The sequence below is a fragment of the Oncorhynchus mykiss genome, chromosome 6 (assembly GCF_013265735.2).
Source record: "Oncorhynchus mykiss isolate Arlee chromosome 6, USDA_OmykA_1.1, whole genome shotgun sequence".
Classification (NCBI taxonomy): domain Eukaryota; kingdom Metazoa; phylum Chordata; class Actinopteri; order Salmoniformes; family Salmonidae; genus Oncorhynchus; species Oncorhynchus mykiss.
Genome location: NC_048570.1, coordinates 32,906,964 through 32,925,971, shown reverse-complemented (window position 1 = coordinate 32,925,971; position 19,008 = coordinate 32,906,964). Strand labels below are relative to the sequence as shown.

The window sequence follows — 19,008 nt, the reverse complement described above, 5'->3', positions numbered from 1 at the left end:
ACTACTTCAAAATGGAGATGGCCACAATGCCATTGCGCTCACAGAAGCCCTACATTTTTTTATATTTTCTATTATTTTTTGCACGGTCTCTATGCACACTCACAGGGCCCTACAAACTAAGCACATGGATACTCCAACACACTACTAACACCATCATTTGCTCACACACACATAATATGCACATACATTTCTACTGACTACTCACATACAATCATCATATATGCTACTGCTACTCTGTTTATCATACACTATATATACAAAAGTATGTGGACACCCCTTCAAATTAGTAGATTCGGCTATTTCAGCCACACCCATTGCTGACAGGTGTATAAAATCGAGCACACAGCCATACAATCTCCATAGACAAACATTTGGTTTCCATGTGTTTGATTCCATTCCAGCCATTATTATGAGCCATCAGCCTCCATTGGATGCCACCTTTCCAACAAGTCAGTTCATAAAATGTATGCCCTGCTGGCACTGCCCAGTCAACTGTATATGTTGTTATTGTGAAGTGGAAATGTCTAGGAGCAACAATGGCTCAGCCGCAAAGTGGTAAGCCACAAGCTCACAGAACGGAACCGCCGAATGTTGAAGCGCGTAGAACGTAAAAATCGTCTGTCCTCGGTTGCAACACTCACTACCGAGTTCCAAACTCTCTCTGGAAGCAACGTCAGCACAAGAACTGTTCATCGGGAGCTTCATGAAATGGGTTTCCATGGCCGAGCAGCCACACACAAGCCTAAAATCACCATGCGCAATGCCAAGAGTGGGCTGGAGTGGTGCAAAGCTCGCCGCCATTGGACTCTGGAGCAGTGGAAACGTGTTCTCTGGAGTGATAAATCACCCTTCACCATCTGGCAGTCCGACGGACAAATCTGTCCCTATGCATAGTGCCAACTGTAACATTTTGGTGGAGGAGGAATAATGGTTTGGGTTAGACCCCTCAGTTCCAGTGAAGGGAAATCTTAACGCTACAGCATACATTGACATTCTAGATGTTTCTGTGCTTCCAACTTTGTGGCAACAGTTTGGGGAAGGCACTTTCCTGTTTCAGCATGAGAATGCCCTCATGCACAAAGCGAGGTCCATACAGAAATGGTTTGTCGAGATCGGTGTGGAAGAACTTGACTGGCCTGCACAGAGCCTTGACCTCAACCTCATCGAACACCTTTGGGATGAATTGGAATGTTTGACCATCAGGTGTCCACATACTTTTGGCCATGGAGTGTATATCCTGATGCCTAGTCACCTTTCCCAAAAACGTATGTATCTCTATCGATCTAGTATCCCTACACATTGTACATATTGTTCTGGAACTGACCCTGTATATGGTATGGTATGCTTACTTTATCGTGTTTTTATTTTATATTGTATGTTTTTGTTCTACCTCATTTGTAGTATTGCATTTTAATTGGGTACTGCATCGTTGGTGTTAGAGCTTGCAAGAAAGGCATTTCACTGTACATGTGCATGTGACATTAAAAGTTGAAACAAACTTATGGGACAAATACTACAAAAGCGAAATCTATACATCTCTATGGTCGTCCCAAGGTCCGCCAGAGGGCGCTAGCGGGGTAGCGAGATAGCGATCGTAGTTCTGAGCCATCTGAAGGGATTAGCGCTATGTGTATTTGATCGTTGGGGATATGGCGCATTTGAACAGAAGGACTATTTTGTCTGCTGCATTATGACTGGATTTCTAGCCAGCTAACTAGCTTTCGCTAATTGCATTGCAGAGTATATTTATATTAAACGTTACGTCGTGTTGCTTATTGAAACACACATCCCGCAAGGAATTGTGAATTTAGATTGCATGCCAGAGTCTTAACTAGCTACGACAGCTAAGCAAGCCACTCCTGATTGTCTCATGTTTTGCTGTCTTATCGATTTGGCAACACTCGCTTGGCCACGTCTTATCAATTTGTGTATTTTAGTTTTCTCGTGGTAAACGCCAGCCTCTCCCTAGCTAACGTTACCCAACGACTTGGTTGCTAAATGTCGGAGAAGAGTTCGAACTCGTCGGGCTCCGATGAAGATGTGGATCCCGAATCTGGGCATCCTGTTGAACTCGGTGGCGTCCTAAGCAAGGTAAGTCCTACAAAACAAACGATTGATCTTTATTCAAATGGCTAGTGAGGGCGTGATCCTCTCAAAAACACTGCTGGGATACAACTAGAATAACTACACTGAACAAAAACGCAACCTGTAAAGTGTTGGTCTCATGAGCTGAAATAAAATATCCCAGAAATGTTCCATATGCACAAAAAGCTTTCTCTCAAATGTTGTGCACAAATTTGTTTACATCTCTGTTAGTGAGCATTTCTCCTTTGCCAAGAGAATCCATTAACATTACAGGTGTGGCATATCAAGAAGCTGATAAACATGATCATTACACAGGTGCCTCTTGGGCTGAGGACAAACAGCCACATGTGCAGTTTTGTGACACAAGACAATGCCACAGATGTATCAAGTTAAGAGAGCGTGCAATTGGCATGCTGACTGTAGGAATGTCCATGAGCTGTTGCCAAAGAATTGAGTGTTCATTTCTCTAAGCCGCCTCCAACTTCTTTTTAGAGAATTTGCAGTATGACCACATGTATTGCGTCATGTGGGCGAGCGGTGTTCGGATGTCAACTTTGAACAGAGTGCGTCATGGTTTGCGGTGGGTTTACCGAATACCTTGATGTGATCCGATCCTTAGGCCCATTGTCTTGCCATCCACCCGCTGCCATAAGCTCATGTTTCAGCATGATAATGCACAGTGTTGCAAGGATTTGTACACAATTCCTGGATGCTGAAAATGCCCCAGTTCCTGGATACTCACCAGACATGTCACCCAAAGAGCATGTTTGGGATGCTCTGGATCGATGTATACGACAGCGCATTCCAGTTCCCGTCACTATCTAGCTACTTCATACAGCCATTGAAAAGGATGGGACAACATTCCACAGGCCACAATCAAGTTTGATGAACTCTATGTGCAGGAGATGTGTTGTGCTGCATGAAGCAAATGGTGGTCACACCAGACACTGACTGGTTTTCTGATCCACACCCCTACATTTTTTTTTTAAAGGTATCGGTGACCAACAGATGCATGTCAATATTCCCAGTCATGTGAAATCCATAGATTAGGGCCTAAATCATTTATTTCCTTATATGAACTGTAACTCAGTAAAATCTTTGAAATTTTAGCATGTTGTGTTTATATTTTTTGTTCAGTGTAGATAGCTAGCTGCTAACTTTTGATTCAAAGCACTCAAACCGGTGTATGAGTTGTGATTGATAGTCAATTGTTGTACACTTCCCTGTGGTGGACACTTCCTTATTGTGGACAATGGTTGGATTAGGTTGACAATGTTTGATCAATTAGGCCTACTATCAGACAATGGGTACCACAATCAAACTGCTCCATCCACTCATAACAAGGTGGGCTCAGTTGCTTTGTATGGCATCTTTGTGGGCCATAAACACCCACTTCTCTTTTCAGTTAATTGGGGAATCCATTCAACTAATCATCTTTAGTGATTTGAAACTTAAGTGTGAAACTAAATACATGACCTCCTTCCTACTGTAATTGCACTGCTAGTAGAAATGTAGTCTTGACTATCTGCCTTTTTTGTTCGTTGACAGTGGACCAACTACATTCACGGATGGCAGGACCGGTGGGTAGTGTTGAAGAACAACACTCTGAGCTACTATAAGTCAGAGGATGAGCGGGAGTACGGCTGCAGGGGCTCTCTGTGTCTCAGCAAGGCGATCATCACAGTAAGTTAGAGTAAAGGTCTATTTCCTCTCAGGAAGCAGCATTATGGCACATGTCACAGCAAAATGGACTTCATGATTTCTATCGTACCAGCAGGGAAAGGGAAGGTTATCTCAAAAGACTATCTCGGTCCCGTTTTACTGGTTTTAAAGATTAGGTGAAAATATGCTAGTGAAATGCTTGCCTAAAACTCAGACAATGTTAGGATGTTCTCTGTCATTACTTTGAGCAATAACTTGTCATTCCTTGGGTCCAATTTTCTCTGCCCCAGAGAGCTAAACATTAACCAGTAATGAGGCTGTTAGTGCACAGTAGGGGATAGAGAGCAGTATTTTGATCAGACAAGGGCATACTGACACTACAAGGAGACCCATTTGTAAACACGTGTACATAGTCCTTTATTAGGCAACTGAAATCCTCATTCCGTCTTGGAATGTCATCTTTGGCCACATACTTTCAGCATTTGTATGCCGTGCTTCTGTTTCTTCTATAGAAAAGTGTGAGTTCCTATGTACATCCTTAAAAACATAGGTGCTGGGCTAATAAAGAATACTAGTGAAGATGAAGGCCCTCACACTAGTAAAGCTGTGAATTGGGAGCTTTATTGACAGCGTTTTCATCAGAAACTGCTCTTCGTCAGGTCAAACAAACCGAGTGTTCACATCCACACATGTACATTTCACCTCACATGATAATTGCAGACATGACGCCAGGTGGGTGCAAAAGCAATTTGTGTGTCTCTAAATTTAATATCAGTGAGTTGGGCACATGTAGTAGTTCCAGAAAATAATATATATTTACAAAATGACCCCCCCCCCCCCCCCTCTACTCGGAGTATTAACACCAGGGTTCTCTGGTCAAGAGTCCTGATATTACTCATGTGCTCTGCTATCCTTGTTTTTAGAGCTCTCTTTATTTTTCCTACATAGCGTAGACCACAAATCCACTTGTTCAGTTATATCACATTTTTTTGTGGAACACGTAATGATGGCCTGGCCTGTAATTGTGTATTTGTTCGTAAAGTTACACTGGGTACATCGGCCACATCTATAGTTACCGTCCGGCACATTGTCTAGAAAGGTACTGTGTGGCAGTGGTGGAAGATCACCACCATTTGACTGATGTTGGGGGCGTGTCTGAAGACCACCTGCAGGGGTTCTTTAAACGTCCAGCTGTTGGTCAGTGCTCAAGATGTGCCAGTGTTTTTTATTTTATTTTTTATGATGTGGTCAAACGGATAGCGTGAGGCTATCATCATGGGTCATATTTTAATAACGTTCCCTTGCGTCATGCAGCCGTTCATCTGGGTAACCCCGCTGTCCAAAACGCTCATCCAGATAGTTGGCTTTATTGTCATTGTCGCTCTGTGTACTACAAGTACTGCGTTTGTGAATGTGACTTGGCTAATGGGGAGGCTCTTTTTTTCTTTTTAGTGGTGGAAGCTGTCCCTGCGTAACAGGGAATTCCTGTATAGGTCCGCGCTAAAGCTACCCCCCCCCCCCACCCACCCCCCCCCCCCCCCTCCCCCTCTTAATCAAAATGTCAAGAACTTGTTTCATGCGCATCAAAGGTGAGGGTCAATTTTAAATGTTCCCTGCTTGTATTGATGGACTGGAATCGATGGTTCCCTCTGCTGTGTCCTGAAATAGAAGGAATACATCATCAAGGAAGGGTTTCCAGAGTCTGATAAATGGCGCAGGAATGGATTGTTAGGGCTGAAAATCACCTTCTTCTCAAACAACCCCACATACAGTTTGGCATAATTCGGTGCCATTTCTACTACCCGTAGCAGTTTCCTTCTGTTGAATGAACATTCTTAGTCAGAACCGTCTCAGCCAGTTCAACAATCCAGTTAGTGCTAGGGAGTGTGCATGTGGGTCGTTGACTAAGACAGTGTGCCAGTGGGTCGTTGACTAAGACAGTGTGCCGTGGCTTCCAGGCTTCCCTGATAGGGGATATTAGTATACACAGATTCAACATCAAACAAGCCACAATAGGCCTCCCTGGTGGCTTATCCAATAGTTTGTGGATTTTTGGTAAGGCATGAATAACACTCCTGATTGGATTGTCTACTTTCATGAACTCATATTCTTTTTGCATAATTTCTCCATTTTCCAACAGAGACTTCAGCTTGCAGTGAATCTCATCTTTGAACAGTGGTGTGGGGTCACGTGACAATTTCTGATAGAAAGTAGTGGTGTTCAATTGTCCCTGAATCTCAGTCACATAGTCATCACAGTTTAACAACACCACAGCTCTGCCCTTGTCAGCATTACGTACAATCACAGTGGAATCATTTATTTTGAAATCGTCCAATGCTTGTCTCTGTTTTTTAGGGAGGTTATTGTAGACTCTCTTCTCGTTTCTTATTCAGTATCTGAGACATCGTTTCCCACCGATCTGCAGTATGTTTCCAGGGAGGGATTTCTGTATCTGGGCGGACAAATGGTGGATTTTGCTCCAAAAGGGGTATTCGTTCTGTGGGAAATGTCATTCTCTATTGTGTCACCCATACTGGACACATCCACATTTGGACTCTTATCTCTCATTTATGGAACAGCTTCTGTTTCTTGCCATTTGACCCTTTATTTCCCTCCTGCAGGCCTCCTGTTGCTCAGATAAGCTGAAATCCAACACCCTGGTTAAACATTACATTTTTTCTCTGAAAATACCAGGGTTCAGTACAGAGGTCAAACAAATGGTATTACTGCTATTTGTGCAATATGATTTAAATGATCAACTTGGATTAACACTACAATATGGGATGTTGCAACTTCCCTTAAAGGGATACTTGGGGATTTCGGTAACGAAGCTCTGATTCTACTTCCCCAGAGTCAGATGAACTCGTGGAGACCATTTTTATGTCTGCGTCCACTTTGAAGGAAGTTGCAAAGGTGTCTGTGTGCTCTTGAGAGAGCATTAGTTCCTTTTCTCTAGGTAAATACAATTCCGAGGACTACAATGGTTTAATACTCGCAGCACACCCACCCAGTCGGTGGCATTCAGTCTGGAATAAGGAAGACGACAACAAGACTCATACTGCTTTCATAAAGGATTTATAGTATTTTGCATGTAAAATAAATAAAAATGGGGCAATGTTTATGACCTCCTTACAAACAAGCCCATTTCCCCCCCCCCCCCCCACATTTTGCCTACATACGCCTTCTATACCTCCCGTGCACATACTGTAGCGGTATGCTGGTGACTAGTAGTAGTGGTGTGCAGATGTGGGTGGGCCTATATTTGAATAAATCCATTGAATATACACCATTTAATCATTTGTTTAGGCAGATCCTAAGAAGCATAAGACTAATAAAAAGTATTTTCAAAACAATAGAATGGCATATTTTGAGTCTAATTATGTAATCTCCAAATGAATGAAATCAATAGTTCATTAAACAGACACGATATCACAGTTAAAATGCATATATTTTGTAGTAACAATGTAATGGAATATAACGTAATAAAATACAAATAATATTTTTCCCACACCACTTGTCACGGAAACGTGTGGAACGGCTGTTATGTAAATATAAAAAATGTATATTTGGAGTTATTTATTTTTATCCACGTTTCATCTCTTTCCTACCCTGACTCTACTTTTAGGGAGCGGGCGTAGGGTCTTACCATTGAAAGTATATTCTTCATGATACTGATTTTTAGAAAAGAATAGCAATCCTATTTTCTTGTATTCATATTTCACAACCTCTATGGGCTTTTGGAGTTGCATATACGCGATCAAGCAAAATAGTAGGCCTACACTTGATTTAGGCTACATTATTGCACGCTAAATGTTTCTGATCAGTGATAGATGAGAAAACGAATAGATGAGCTGTACCACCTCCACGTATTTGTCCAACCAGAAACCAATGAATCAAATAGTCAATACAGACAGAAATTCAGTGAATCAAAATCACATTGATTGAGACAATTCAGACTTTTGGTCGGGAGGAGGCCTAGGATACGAAGCGACTGCGAGTGAAGAGCAAAAAAATGTAATTGTTGAACTACATAACATGCTGTCAAAATGTTGTAATAAATGAACCAATTACACAGGATGGTCATGGGCAGCAATCGCCTCCATTTAGCTAACATTTTCCCAGCCTGACTGTAGCCCAACCAATATCCAAACAGAGATGAAGTGAAAACAAGAATCGGACATGGATTGATTTATCAAGATGAGTCCCCACCCTTGTCTCAAAGCAGTGGAACGGCGCTGTCCTAATCAAAGCGGTTCTGAAATGATCTCGTTGACCACACGTGGGGAGGCTATTGCTTAAAATGTGGTTCAAAGATTGGATGACTTTGGGAGTTTCAGTAAGCAATAATTTGAGACATGCTTTCAATTGCGTTAGCCTACTTTATTCCAATATTTTCATAATTCATTGGTTTTTAATCCACACAGTAATTCTATATGTATCCATCCCGTAGTGCATAAGAAAACATACATGCTTAGGGGTGGGCTATGCGACGAGATGGGAGAAGTGACATGCCTCGCAAAGCTTAGCACTGGCGCTGCCGAGCAGGGTTTAAGAGCCTAGTGCGTGCCAATGACGCCTCAGCATTACGGCTAAGTTTCATACTAAGCCGCAGGCAGAAGTTTTACGAGATAATTACTACGTCGTTAGGCGTAAATAAATGTGTTGCCTTTGATACTGGCAATCCCTCTCAGATAAATGGTATATTTCTATTGTTATTGACTCTACTTTTGCTTATGTGTAACTCTTTGTTTGTGTCACACTGTGTAACTCTGTTGTTTGTGTGTTGGTTGTTGGCCAGGCCGACGTGGGAAAAACAGTTGCCGGAAAAACGTCTTCGTGTGAAAGGGATATGATATTAAAGGGATATGATATTAAAGGGATATGCCTCATGACTCCTGCATGCTTCACACTCGGGACTCAGACTCTCTATTGGTTACACAGACTTTTGGCCTCCCATCCTATTCTAACCACCTCTCACTGGATTTGTGCTCATGTTACCTGATGAAATTGCTGTACAATATGATCTTTTTGCCATCTGATGCACATTCAGATGTCATAAATTAGCACTACAGAGTTCTCCTTGTCCTCCCTGATTGTATTACTGTTGACAATATCTGGAAATGTGCATGTACACCCTGCCCATCTACTGTTGCTAGCCCCAATTCTGACTTGTGCTCTATCTGCTTCCTGATTTCTGCTTTCGTAAAAGCCTGGGTTTTCTGCACGCTAACACTAGAAGCTTATTACCTAAAATGGATCAATTGAAAGTGTGGGTTCACAGCTTCAATCCAGATGTGTTGGTCATTACTGAGACGTGGTTAAGGAAGAGTGTTTTGAATACTGATGTTAACCTTTCTGTAAGATCTGTCTTGCCTGAAAAAGTTTATAACCAAAGGTGGGGGGGTGGCAATCTTTACCAAGGATCACCTTCAGTGCTCGGTTGTCTCCACCAAGTCTGTCCCCAAACAATTTGATTTGCTGGAATTAAGCAGTAAACTTTCAAATAGCTCTTTGTTGACTGTTGCTGGGTGCTATCGTCCACCATCAGCATCGGCTTGTACCCTACCTGCCCCAAGCTCTCTCCTGGCCCCTTCTGAATTTTTCATGCTAGGTGACCTAAACTGAGACATGCTTAAACCACCCGACCAAGTCCTAAAGCAATGGGACTCCCTAAATCTTTCTCAGATTATTAGCAATCCCACAAGGTATGACTCCAAGCACCCAGAAAAGGCTACTCTTCTTGATGTTATCCTCACAAATACTCCTGACAGGTATCAGTCTGGTGTCTTCTGTAATGACCTTAGTGATCACTTTTATAGTGTTCATAATGGCTGCTCAGTGGAACAACCTGTCCTGATTTGTCATAGACATTGGCTAAAAAACCTTCATGAAGGAATGCTTGCTCATTAACTGGCCTCTGTGACATGATATAGAATCAGCTTGATCCCCTCTGTTGAAGACATTTGGACCTTCTTTTTTAAATATTTTCAGTGGCATTGTTAACAAACACACCCCCATAAAGAAAATTAGAATTTAAAAACAGGTTCAGCCCCTGGTTTGACCTGTGATCTTGCAGAGTTACTCCACCTCATGAATTCCATTTGGCTTGTCACACGCATACTCAGGCTGATTGGCTCTCGTTCAGGCAAATGAGAAATAAGTGCACTCAGGCTATCCGGAAGGCCAGCTAGTCAGCGCATGTGCTTGTAATCCGTCTTGCCCCGCGGCCTTGTGAATGTTTACATTGTGTTTTGAAAGCTTTTGATACAGTAGACCATTCCATTCTTGTGCGCCGGCTAAGGAGTATTGGGGTCTTTGGCCTGGTTTGCTAACTACCTCTCTCAAAGAGTGCAGTGTATAAAGTCAGAACATCTGCTGTCTCAGCCACTGCCTGTCACCAAGGGAGTACCCCAAGGCTCAATCCTAGGCCCCACGCTCTTCTCAATTTACATCAACAACAACAGCTCAGGCAGTAGGAAGCTCTACTCAGCTGGCCCCTACCAAGATTTTGTGATAAATGCTCTACAACAAAGATTTCTTAGTGTGCAACAAGCTCAAACAAGCTACCCTTAACCTTGTTCTGAACACCTCCAAAACAAAGATCATATGGTTTGGTAAGGAGAATGCCCCTCTCCCCACTGGTGTGATTACTACCTCCTGAGGGTTGAGAGCTTGAGGTAGTCACCTCATACAAGTACTTGGGAGTAGGGCTAGACAGTACACTGTCCTTCTCTCAGCACATTTAAATCTAGACTTGGTTTCCTCTATCGCAATCGCTCCTCTTTCACCCCAGCTGCCAAACTAACCCTGATTCAGATGACCACCCTACCCATGCTCGATTACAGCAACATAATTTATAGATCGGCAGGTAAGGGTGCTCTCGAGCGGCTAGATGTTCTTTACCATTCGGCCATCAGATTTGCCACCAATGAAACTTATAGGACACATCACTGCACTCTATACTCTGTAAACTGGTCATCTGAGGAACCTGTCGCAAGACCCACTGGTTGATGCTTATTTATAAAACCCTCTTAGGCCTCACTCCCCCCTATCTGAGATATCTATTGCAACCCTCATTCTCCCCATACGACACCCGTTCTGCCAGTCACATTCTGTTAAAAGTCCCCAAAGCGCACACATCCCTGGGTCACTCGTCTTTCCAGTTCACTGCAGCTAGCGACTGGAACGAGCTGCAACAAACACTCAAACTGGACAGTTTACTCAATCTCTTCATTCAAAGACTCAATCATGAACACTTACTGACAGTTGTGGCTGCTTTGTGTGATGTATTGTTGTCTCTACCTTCTTGACCTTTGCTGTTGTCTGTGCCCAATAATGTTTGTACCATGTTTTTGTGCTGCTACCATGCAGTGTTGTCATGTGTTTCTGTCTTGTTATGTTGTCTTGGGTCTCTCATTATGTTGTGTCTCATGTCGTGATGTGTTTTGTCCTAAATTTATACATTTACATTTATTTATTTTTTATCCCTTTTGCCTTTTGGTAGGCCTTCATTGTAAATAAGAATTTGTTCTTAACTGACTTGCCTAGTTAAATAAAATATCAGAGAAACGGAGGCCTTTTTCCAAATATCCCAAATCCTGAGCTCTCTGTTGACGGACTCCTCTATCAGTGGTATGTGAAGTCTGAGGAATGCGGAAACAATCCTTCGGTTAATACCTTGCTCAGTAGAAGCCAGCTTCACAGTTAGGTCACCATGGACTCGGTACAGTGCGCTCACCTCACACACATGGTAGATGTTTGTGCAGGAAATGCAACAGATGATTGTGCTTCTGGCTATGGCTCAACCTCCTGCTGTGTCATGACACTGCAGACTACTGTTTACACATCGCTCTCTGACATATCTTCTGCAGTTCAGTATCTTGTGCTTCTAGAAAAGCTCTTTTCATGCAGTATCTGTTTTTTTCTTTTTTTTCTTCCAGAAATGGATTGTGTTTTGTATTCTCTGTTACTTTTATATTCAAGCACAATGTAAAATCGTTTCACATTAGAGAGTTGTTAATGCTGCTGTGAACTACTATTGATCATGTCAACAATACTAGCAACGTTTTCAAAACCTGAGGAACCAGCAACTGTAACGTTGGCTGAAGTGTTCTAAATCAGATCTCTTCACACACACACACACACACACACACACTCACAGAGAAATGGATAGCAGCACACTGTGCTGCTGGGGAAGGAACAGTTTTAAAGGAGAGACAGCCAGGCTTTATGGGCCGTGTCTGATACAGCCTTGTGCCAGTGGACTTAATGCTTCCTATGAGTCACACAGATAAGAGTTTCTTAAAGGAATGCTTGATAGGAGTAGGGTGGAGAAGTCAAATAAAATGTATATTTGTCACATGCTTCATAAACAACAGGTGTAGGCGAACATTGAAATGTTTACTTACGGGCCCTCCCCAACAATACAGTCGTGCTGTTTGATTTCAGGGAGAAAGAGACATTAAATGCATTAACACAGAATAAAACAAAAGTCATGATGGTAGTTCAGGCCTATTAATGCGTATCACTTAATAACCGCCATTTATTCACATTACTTTCATTAAATATTTCAGTTGTCTAAATTCCATTTGTTTAATTTGATGACTATTAGTTTATTCCAAGTCATCTCTTTAGAGCTGCTGTCTGTGCTTTCAAAGTAAATTCAGCCTACTTTTTATGACTGCTGAGTGCTAACTATCAATCACTGTCATCAGATGATGTATTTTCAGGAAGTTACCTCGCAAAGCAACTTATTTCTAAGGTCTGTGTTTCTGCTCCTGACAAGTAAGCGGGCGCACAATGGATTATGGTCATTGGATTTTAGCGCAGAAAATGTGGTAATTAACTCTGTAGAATATTTGCCTGTTGGAAACTACAACTCCCTACTACATTGCACAGTTCAGACAGAAACTGAGCATGGTGCTCACAGAAGAAAATGAACGAAATGGAGATCAAATAATTGAACCTACGTTGGTCAATCAGTTTTTAAAAAACGAAAAATAACCTACTTTTTGGTTAATCGCTCAGCGCTACAATGCAGAGAAAATTAGAAATAATATAAAAATAATAACGCAAGGAATTAATACACAATGAATAGTGATAACTTAGCTATATACACAGGGTACTGAGTCCATGTGCAGGGGATCGAGGTAATTGAGGTAGATATGTACATATAGGTAACCAAGGCAGGTAGCTAACCACTAGGCAGGTAGCCTAGTGGTAAGAGCGTTGGACTAGGAACCAAAAGGTTGCAAGATCAAATCCCCGAGCTGACAAGGTACAAATCTGTCACTCTGAACCCACTGTTCCCAGGCCTTCATTGAAAATAAGCATTTGTTCTTCACTGACTTGTCTAGTTAAATAAAGGTAAAATAATAAAATAAATAGGTAGGGATAATAAACAGTAACAGCAGCGTATGTGATGAGTCAAAAGAGTGTTTCCCCATAGACACTGATCTAGTGTCAGGTTTGTCTTATTTCCTCCAATGGGGAAGATCTTGTTACAGATCTGTGCTTATGTACTTCTAGCAGTACTGGAAAGAGAAACCAGCAGCCCTCCAAGTTCAGCTTAACTCATGAAATGAAACATATGGGGATCGATTTAAGTGTTATGATTGAAATAGCTAAATGCAATGTTGTGTTAAATAATGTGGGAATTCCATCTATGTTCTAGAGAATGTGGTGGGGGGGAAGGGATGGGCACTGCAGTTTGTCCACAAAGGTTACAGAGAATAAAATGGGGGCGCTTAATTAGTCAAGTTGATTTTAAACAAGGGCAACATCAGCTAGCATTAGCGGGCCATTTCTATTGGAGGAGCTGTAATTTAGAAAACAGAGAACTGACCCAATCCCAAAGGAAGCTATGGGATTCCTGGTGCATGTGCTTGGATTCTTGAAGCTGGAATGGAGATCAGGGGGGAGGAGGAGAGGGATGAGAAGGGAACATTTATGAAGACACTGGTTCCGAGAGGAATGCATTAGACATCAGGTTGTAATTACAGCCCTATTTAATGAGTTCTAGAACATTCTCTATATGGAATCCATATGTGTCAGAACCACATTCCTCATTCATCTGACATGTGATTGGAACATTCCCAGGACAACAACTCAGTGAAAGGCATGATAATAAAGTCTATTATTGGCTGTTTTGGACTAATCTGAAAGAGGGAACATATAATTTGACATGCTATTGACCACTCGTTTGTTTTAAACTGGTAATGGTAGAGACTTCACTTTTCAGCCATTTCTGCTGTAGGGTTTGATGTCTCCTAGTGTAAGTATTGTCACTCATGTGTCTCCTCTCTCTGTCTCTCTCTCTGCAGCCCCATGAGTTTGATGAGTGTCGTATTGACATCAGTGTGAACGACAGTGTGTGGTACCTACGGGCAGAGGACCCAAAGCACCGCCTCCGATGGATTGACTCCATCGAACTACATAAGGTAAGACTGAAGAATCTCTCCTTAGATAGAACTGAGGTATTCCCCTTGGCTTGGACTGGAGTCAGCTGACACGTCTAGGGAGTGTAGCTCTGGTATCCATCAGTGAGATGGCACTGGGCTGGGGCTCTGTTTGAAACGCCACTACTTCATGTTGATCTGAGTAGGTTAGATGGTAATACACCATAGCGTCTATATGGTCCTTGTTGCTCCGGCCTGATTTTCTCCATGTTACTTGTCCAGTACTTTCATATCTACACAATAAGTGGGGTTGACTGGTACTGGCGGTAGAATGTACCAGCTTAAGGGTTGATTTTAGAACAGAACAAGGGCCTGGTATTTCTGTGAGGTGAACAGAAAGGGAGTGGAGTCAGGAAATGTGGGGGGTCACAACCCATCACCCTGGGAATGCTGGGAATCTTGGGAGTGGCCAGGGGGGGGGGGGGGGGTGCTGTTCACACACTGATGGTGTGACCACCTGATGTAGGGTGGGTCCCATTGCTGGGTGTGTGTTCGTGTTGAGCTGCATGGCCAGCACTATGCTGACAAATTGTCCTAACACTAACATGTGCTGCATATGGGCAGAGACCAGACACTCCACAGGCTGACACATTCAACACTGTCTGTGTGAAGGGATCTCTCCTGGTTAGGACAGGAGAGGACTGTACGGGGTTCAGGTCAGCAGTGCCCTCCACAACTTCAACCGTAGACTACCAAGAATCCATTCAATTCAATCTAGTCCTTGACTTTGTTATCTACCTTTTGGTCTGTTTTAATGAGTTTTTCTTGAATGCTCAGGTAGGAGCAGAAGTCCTTCAAGGAAAGTATTAGATCTCCGGTTGGTGCAGACAGCGAAGTAGCAGCAACACATCTCTCCACTGTGAAGTGACGTCAGAGACAAACGGAGAGCGAGGCGCGTATCGTGTATCTGCAACCGTCTGCCTGTGTGTTTGGGTGTAGGTGTTGAAAGGATGTTTGTTGTTGGACGTGGTGTGACTGATCACAGGAGCCTGTTAAGTGTCTTCCAGACTAGTAGCGGGTTTATACCTGGTCTCTGACCCACCGCAAAAGCCAATTTAGGCTCCCGAGTGGCGCAGTGGTCTAAGGCACTGCATCTCCAGTGCTAGAAGCGTCACTACAGACACCCTGGTTTCGAATCCAGCCAGTATCGCAGCCGGCTTTGATTAGGAGTCCCCTAGGGCGGCGCACAATTGGCCCAGAGTTGTCTGGATTTGGCCGGGGCAGGCCGTCATTGTAAATAAGAATTTGTTCTTAACTGACTTGCTTGATCCGAAAATGTCGTTGGAGTATGGAGGGTGTGACACAATTGCTGAGCCTCCGGAGGCGTTCAGAGGCCAAATTGAGCTCCGTAACGCATCGCCGCGCACCTCCCAAATGTTGTAACAATTCAGAGGGCTCCGTATAGCTCTGTATAGTTTTGCATTGACTTGATTGATTGACGGTAGGTGAATGCGGGAGGTCCTGTATAAACACAAACTCACTCCCGTATCTCAGTAAATTCTGTACGGCCACTGCAGAAGTCGGGTTTACCATGCAGAGTCTTTAACCCACTCACTCAGCCATACCCACTGCAGGAGTGGAAATGTGTCTGCACTGCCACCTACTGACCTAACAGGGACTTGCATGTGGACTTCCTTGGACGCTTGACTCTCTTGTGGTGTGTGTGTGTGTGTGTGTGTGTGTGTGTGTGTGTGTTGATGGTTCAGTGAGGCGATGGTTCAGTGTGGTGGTATTGATCCAGATTTCAGACAGCTCCTGGGTGTAGTTTATACTGCACTCTACATCACACCACGGACACACAAGATTAGTCATATAATGAAACAGTAGATACTAGAAGGCCATTTTAAAAGGGTTGTTGTGCTGTGTCAGCTTCTCCGGTGGGTGGGGGCTAATACGAGGTGTTTGCTTTGTGGGAGCGCCTTGGAAGTGGTGACACAAGTCATTTGGGATGATGACTAACTAAATGACCTACAGAGACCACTCAGTCATTGTCCCTGTGAGTCATGTTGTATTACACCACAGTACTTCAACAGAAGAGTTGGGTTAAGTCCTTAATTTGACTATACTTCTAGGGCCTATACCCTTAGTTGTTAACATGGACATTGTTCAACTCTTCTGGTCGCATCTTTCAAATTTGGTCAAGTTTTTTAAATTTTTTTAAAGCACTTTTAATTTGCGTAGCAGTAAAGCTGTGTGTGTGGTCCTGGACAGGTGTTTTACTACTCTGAATTGCAGCTCTTGATGAATAATGCATGTGTTGTAGTCAGCCATCCGACACAATCGCAGATATCAAGTGGTACCGCACACAACGTAGTCAACGCTACACTTCGTGAAAGCACTGCTCGGCTCAGACAGGACTATTCCATTTCCAGGCACTGAATAGGGGGTGGAAAGGGTGGGGAAACTCAACACCCCTCTAGACTGGTTGTTTGCACAGGCCTGCCCCAGAGGAAGCATAACAAGCAGACTGGAAAGAAGGAGAAAGACAGAGGGAAGGGGAGAAGACTAGTAGTTGGAGGGAAGGAAGGGGAGAAGACTAGTAGTTGGCGGGAGGGGGGAGACTTGTAGTTGGGGGGAGGGTATGGAGACTTGTAGTTGGGGGTGAGGGTATGGAGACTTGTAGTTGGGGGTGAGGGTATGGAGACTTGTAGTTGGGGGTGAGGGTATGGAGACTTGTAGTTGGGGGTGAGGGTATGGAGACTTGTAGTTGGGGGTGAGGGTATGGAGACTTGTAGTTGGGGGTGAGGGTATGGAGACTTGTAGTTGGGGGTGAGGGTATGGAGACTTGTAGTTGGGGGTGAGGGTATGGAGACTTGTAGTTGGGGGTGAGGGTATGGAGACTTGTAGTTGGGGGTGAGGGTATGGAGACTTGTAGTTGGGGTGAGGGTATGGAGACTTGTAGTTGGGGGTGAGGGTATGGAGACTTGTAGTTGGGGGTGAGGGTATGGAGACTAGTAGTTGGAGGAAGACTTGTAGTTGGAGAGGGGGTGACTTGTAGTTGGAGGGGGGGGGTGACTTGTAGTTGGAGGGGGGGGGTGACTTGTAGTTGGAGGGGGGGGGTGACTTGTAGTTGGAGGGGGGGGGAGACTTGTAGTTGGAGGGGGGGGGAAGACTTGTAGTTGGAGGGGGGGGGGAGACTTGTAGTTGGAGGGGGGGGGGAGACTTGTAGTTGGAGGGGGGGGGAGACTTGTAGTTGGAGGGGGGGGGAGACTTGTAGTTGGAGGGGGGGGGAGACTTGTAGTTGGAGGGGGGGGAGACTTGTAGTTGGAGGGGGGGGAAGACTTGTAGTTGGAGGGGGGGGAAGACTTGTAGTTGGAGGGGGGGGAAGACTTGTAGTTGGAGGGGGGGGAAGACTTGTAGTTGGAGGGGGGGGAGACTTGTAGTTGGAGGGGGGGGGGAGACTTGTAGTTGGAGGGGGGGGAGACTTGTAGCTGGAGGGGGGGGGGACTTGTAGCTGGAGGGGGGGGGGACTTGTAGCTGGAGGGGGGGGGAGACTTGTAGCTGGAGGGGGGGGAAGACTTGTAGCTGGACGGGGGGAGACTTGTAGCTGGGGGGGGGGAGACTTGTAGCTGGAGGGGGGGGGAGACTTGTAGCTGGAGGGGGGGGAAGACTTGTAGTTGGAGGGGGGGGGGAAGACTTGTAGTTGGAGGGGGGGGGGGGACTTGTAGTTGGAGGGGGGGGGAGAGTTGGAGGGGGGGGGGACTTGTAGTTGGAGGGGGGGGGGGGACTTGTAGTTGGAGGAAAGGGAGGGGGGAGACTTGTAGTTGGAGGAAAGGGAGGGGGGAAGACTTGTAGTTGGAGGAAAGGGAGGGGAGAAGACTAGTAGTTGGCGGGAGGGGGAAAGACTTGTAGTTGGAGGAAGACTTGTAGTTGGGGGGAAGGGAGGGGGGAAGACTTGTAGTTGGAGGGGGGGGGGAGACTTGTAGTTGGAGGGGGGGGAGACTTGTAGTTGGAGGGGGGGGGAGACTTGTAGTTGGGGGGGGGGGACGACTTGTAGTTGGAGGGGGGGGGAAGACTTGTAGTTGGAGGGGGGGGGAAGACTTGTAGTTGGAGGGGGGGGGGAGACTTGTAGTTGGAGGGGGGGGGGAAGACTTGTAGTTGGAGGGGGGGGGAAGACTTGTAGTTGGAGGGGGGGGGGAAGACTTGTAGTTGGAGGGGGGGGAAGACTTGTAGTTGGAGGGGGGGGGGAGACTTGTAGTTGGAGGGGGGGGGGACTTGTAGCTGGAGGGGGGGGGAGACTTGTAGTTGGAGGGGGGGGGGAATACTTGTAGTTGGAGGGGGGGGGAAGACTTGTAGTTGGAGGGGGGGGAAGACTTGTAGTTGGAGGGGGGGAAGACTTGTAGTTGGAGGGGGGGGGGGAAGACTTGTAGTTGGGGGGGGGGGAAGACTTGTAGTTGGAGGGGGGGGGAGACTTGTAGTTGGAGGGGGGGGAGGGGGGAAGACTTGTAGTTGGAGGGGGGGTGACTTGTAGTTGGAGGGGGGGGGTGACTTGTAGTTGGAGGGGGGGGGAGACTTGTAGTTGGAGGGGGGGGGAGACTTGTAGTTGGAGGGGGGGGGAGACTTGTAGTTGGAGGGGGGGGGGGACTTGTAGCTGGAGGGGGGGGGGACTTGTAGCTGGAGGGGGGGGACTTGTAGCTGGAGGGGGGGGGGGACTTGTAGCTGGAGGGGGGGGGGGAGACTTGTAGCTGGAGGGGGGGGGGAAGACTTGTAGCTGGACGGGGGGAGACTTGTAGCTGGGGGGGGGGGGGACTTGTAGCTGGAGGGGGGGGAAGACTTGTAGTTGGAGGGGGGGGGAAGACTTGTA

The 19,008-nt window shown here is 45.2% G+C and overlaps 1 protein-coding gene across 4 annotated transcripts in view; it reads left to right on the top strand.

Moving 5' to 3' along the window:
* Positions 1-1,561: 1,561 nt before the first annotated feature.
* LOC110525788 (ceramide transfer protein) overlaps positions 1,562-19,008 on the top strand; it is a 40,486-nt gene continuing 23,039 nt past the window's right edge. Inside the window, exons 1-3 of one of the 4 annotated variants that reach the window (XM_036979935.1) lie at positions 1,562-2,091; positions 3,634-3,768; positions 14,070-14,186. In XM_036979935.1, the coding sequence (XP_036835830.1) occupies positions 1,999-2,091; positions 3,634-3,768; positions 14,070-14,186 (345 nt within the window). In that variant the 5' untranslated portion in view covers positions 1,562-1,998. The remainder of the gene's footprint in view (positions 2,092-3,633; positions 3,769-14,069; positions 14,187-19,008) is intronic. The other 3 variants (XM_036979933.1, XM_036979934.1, XM_036979936.1) reach the window with 3 other exon arrangements.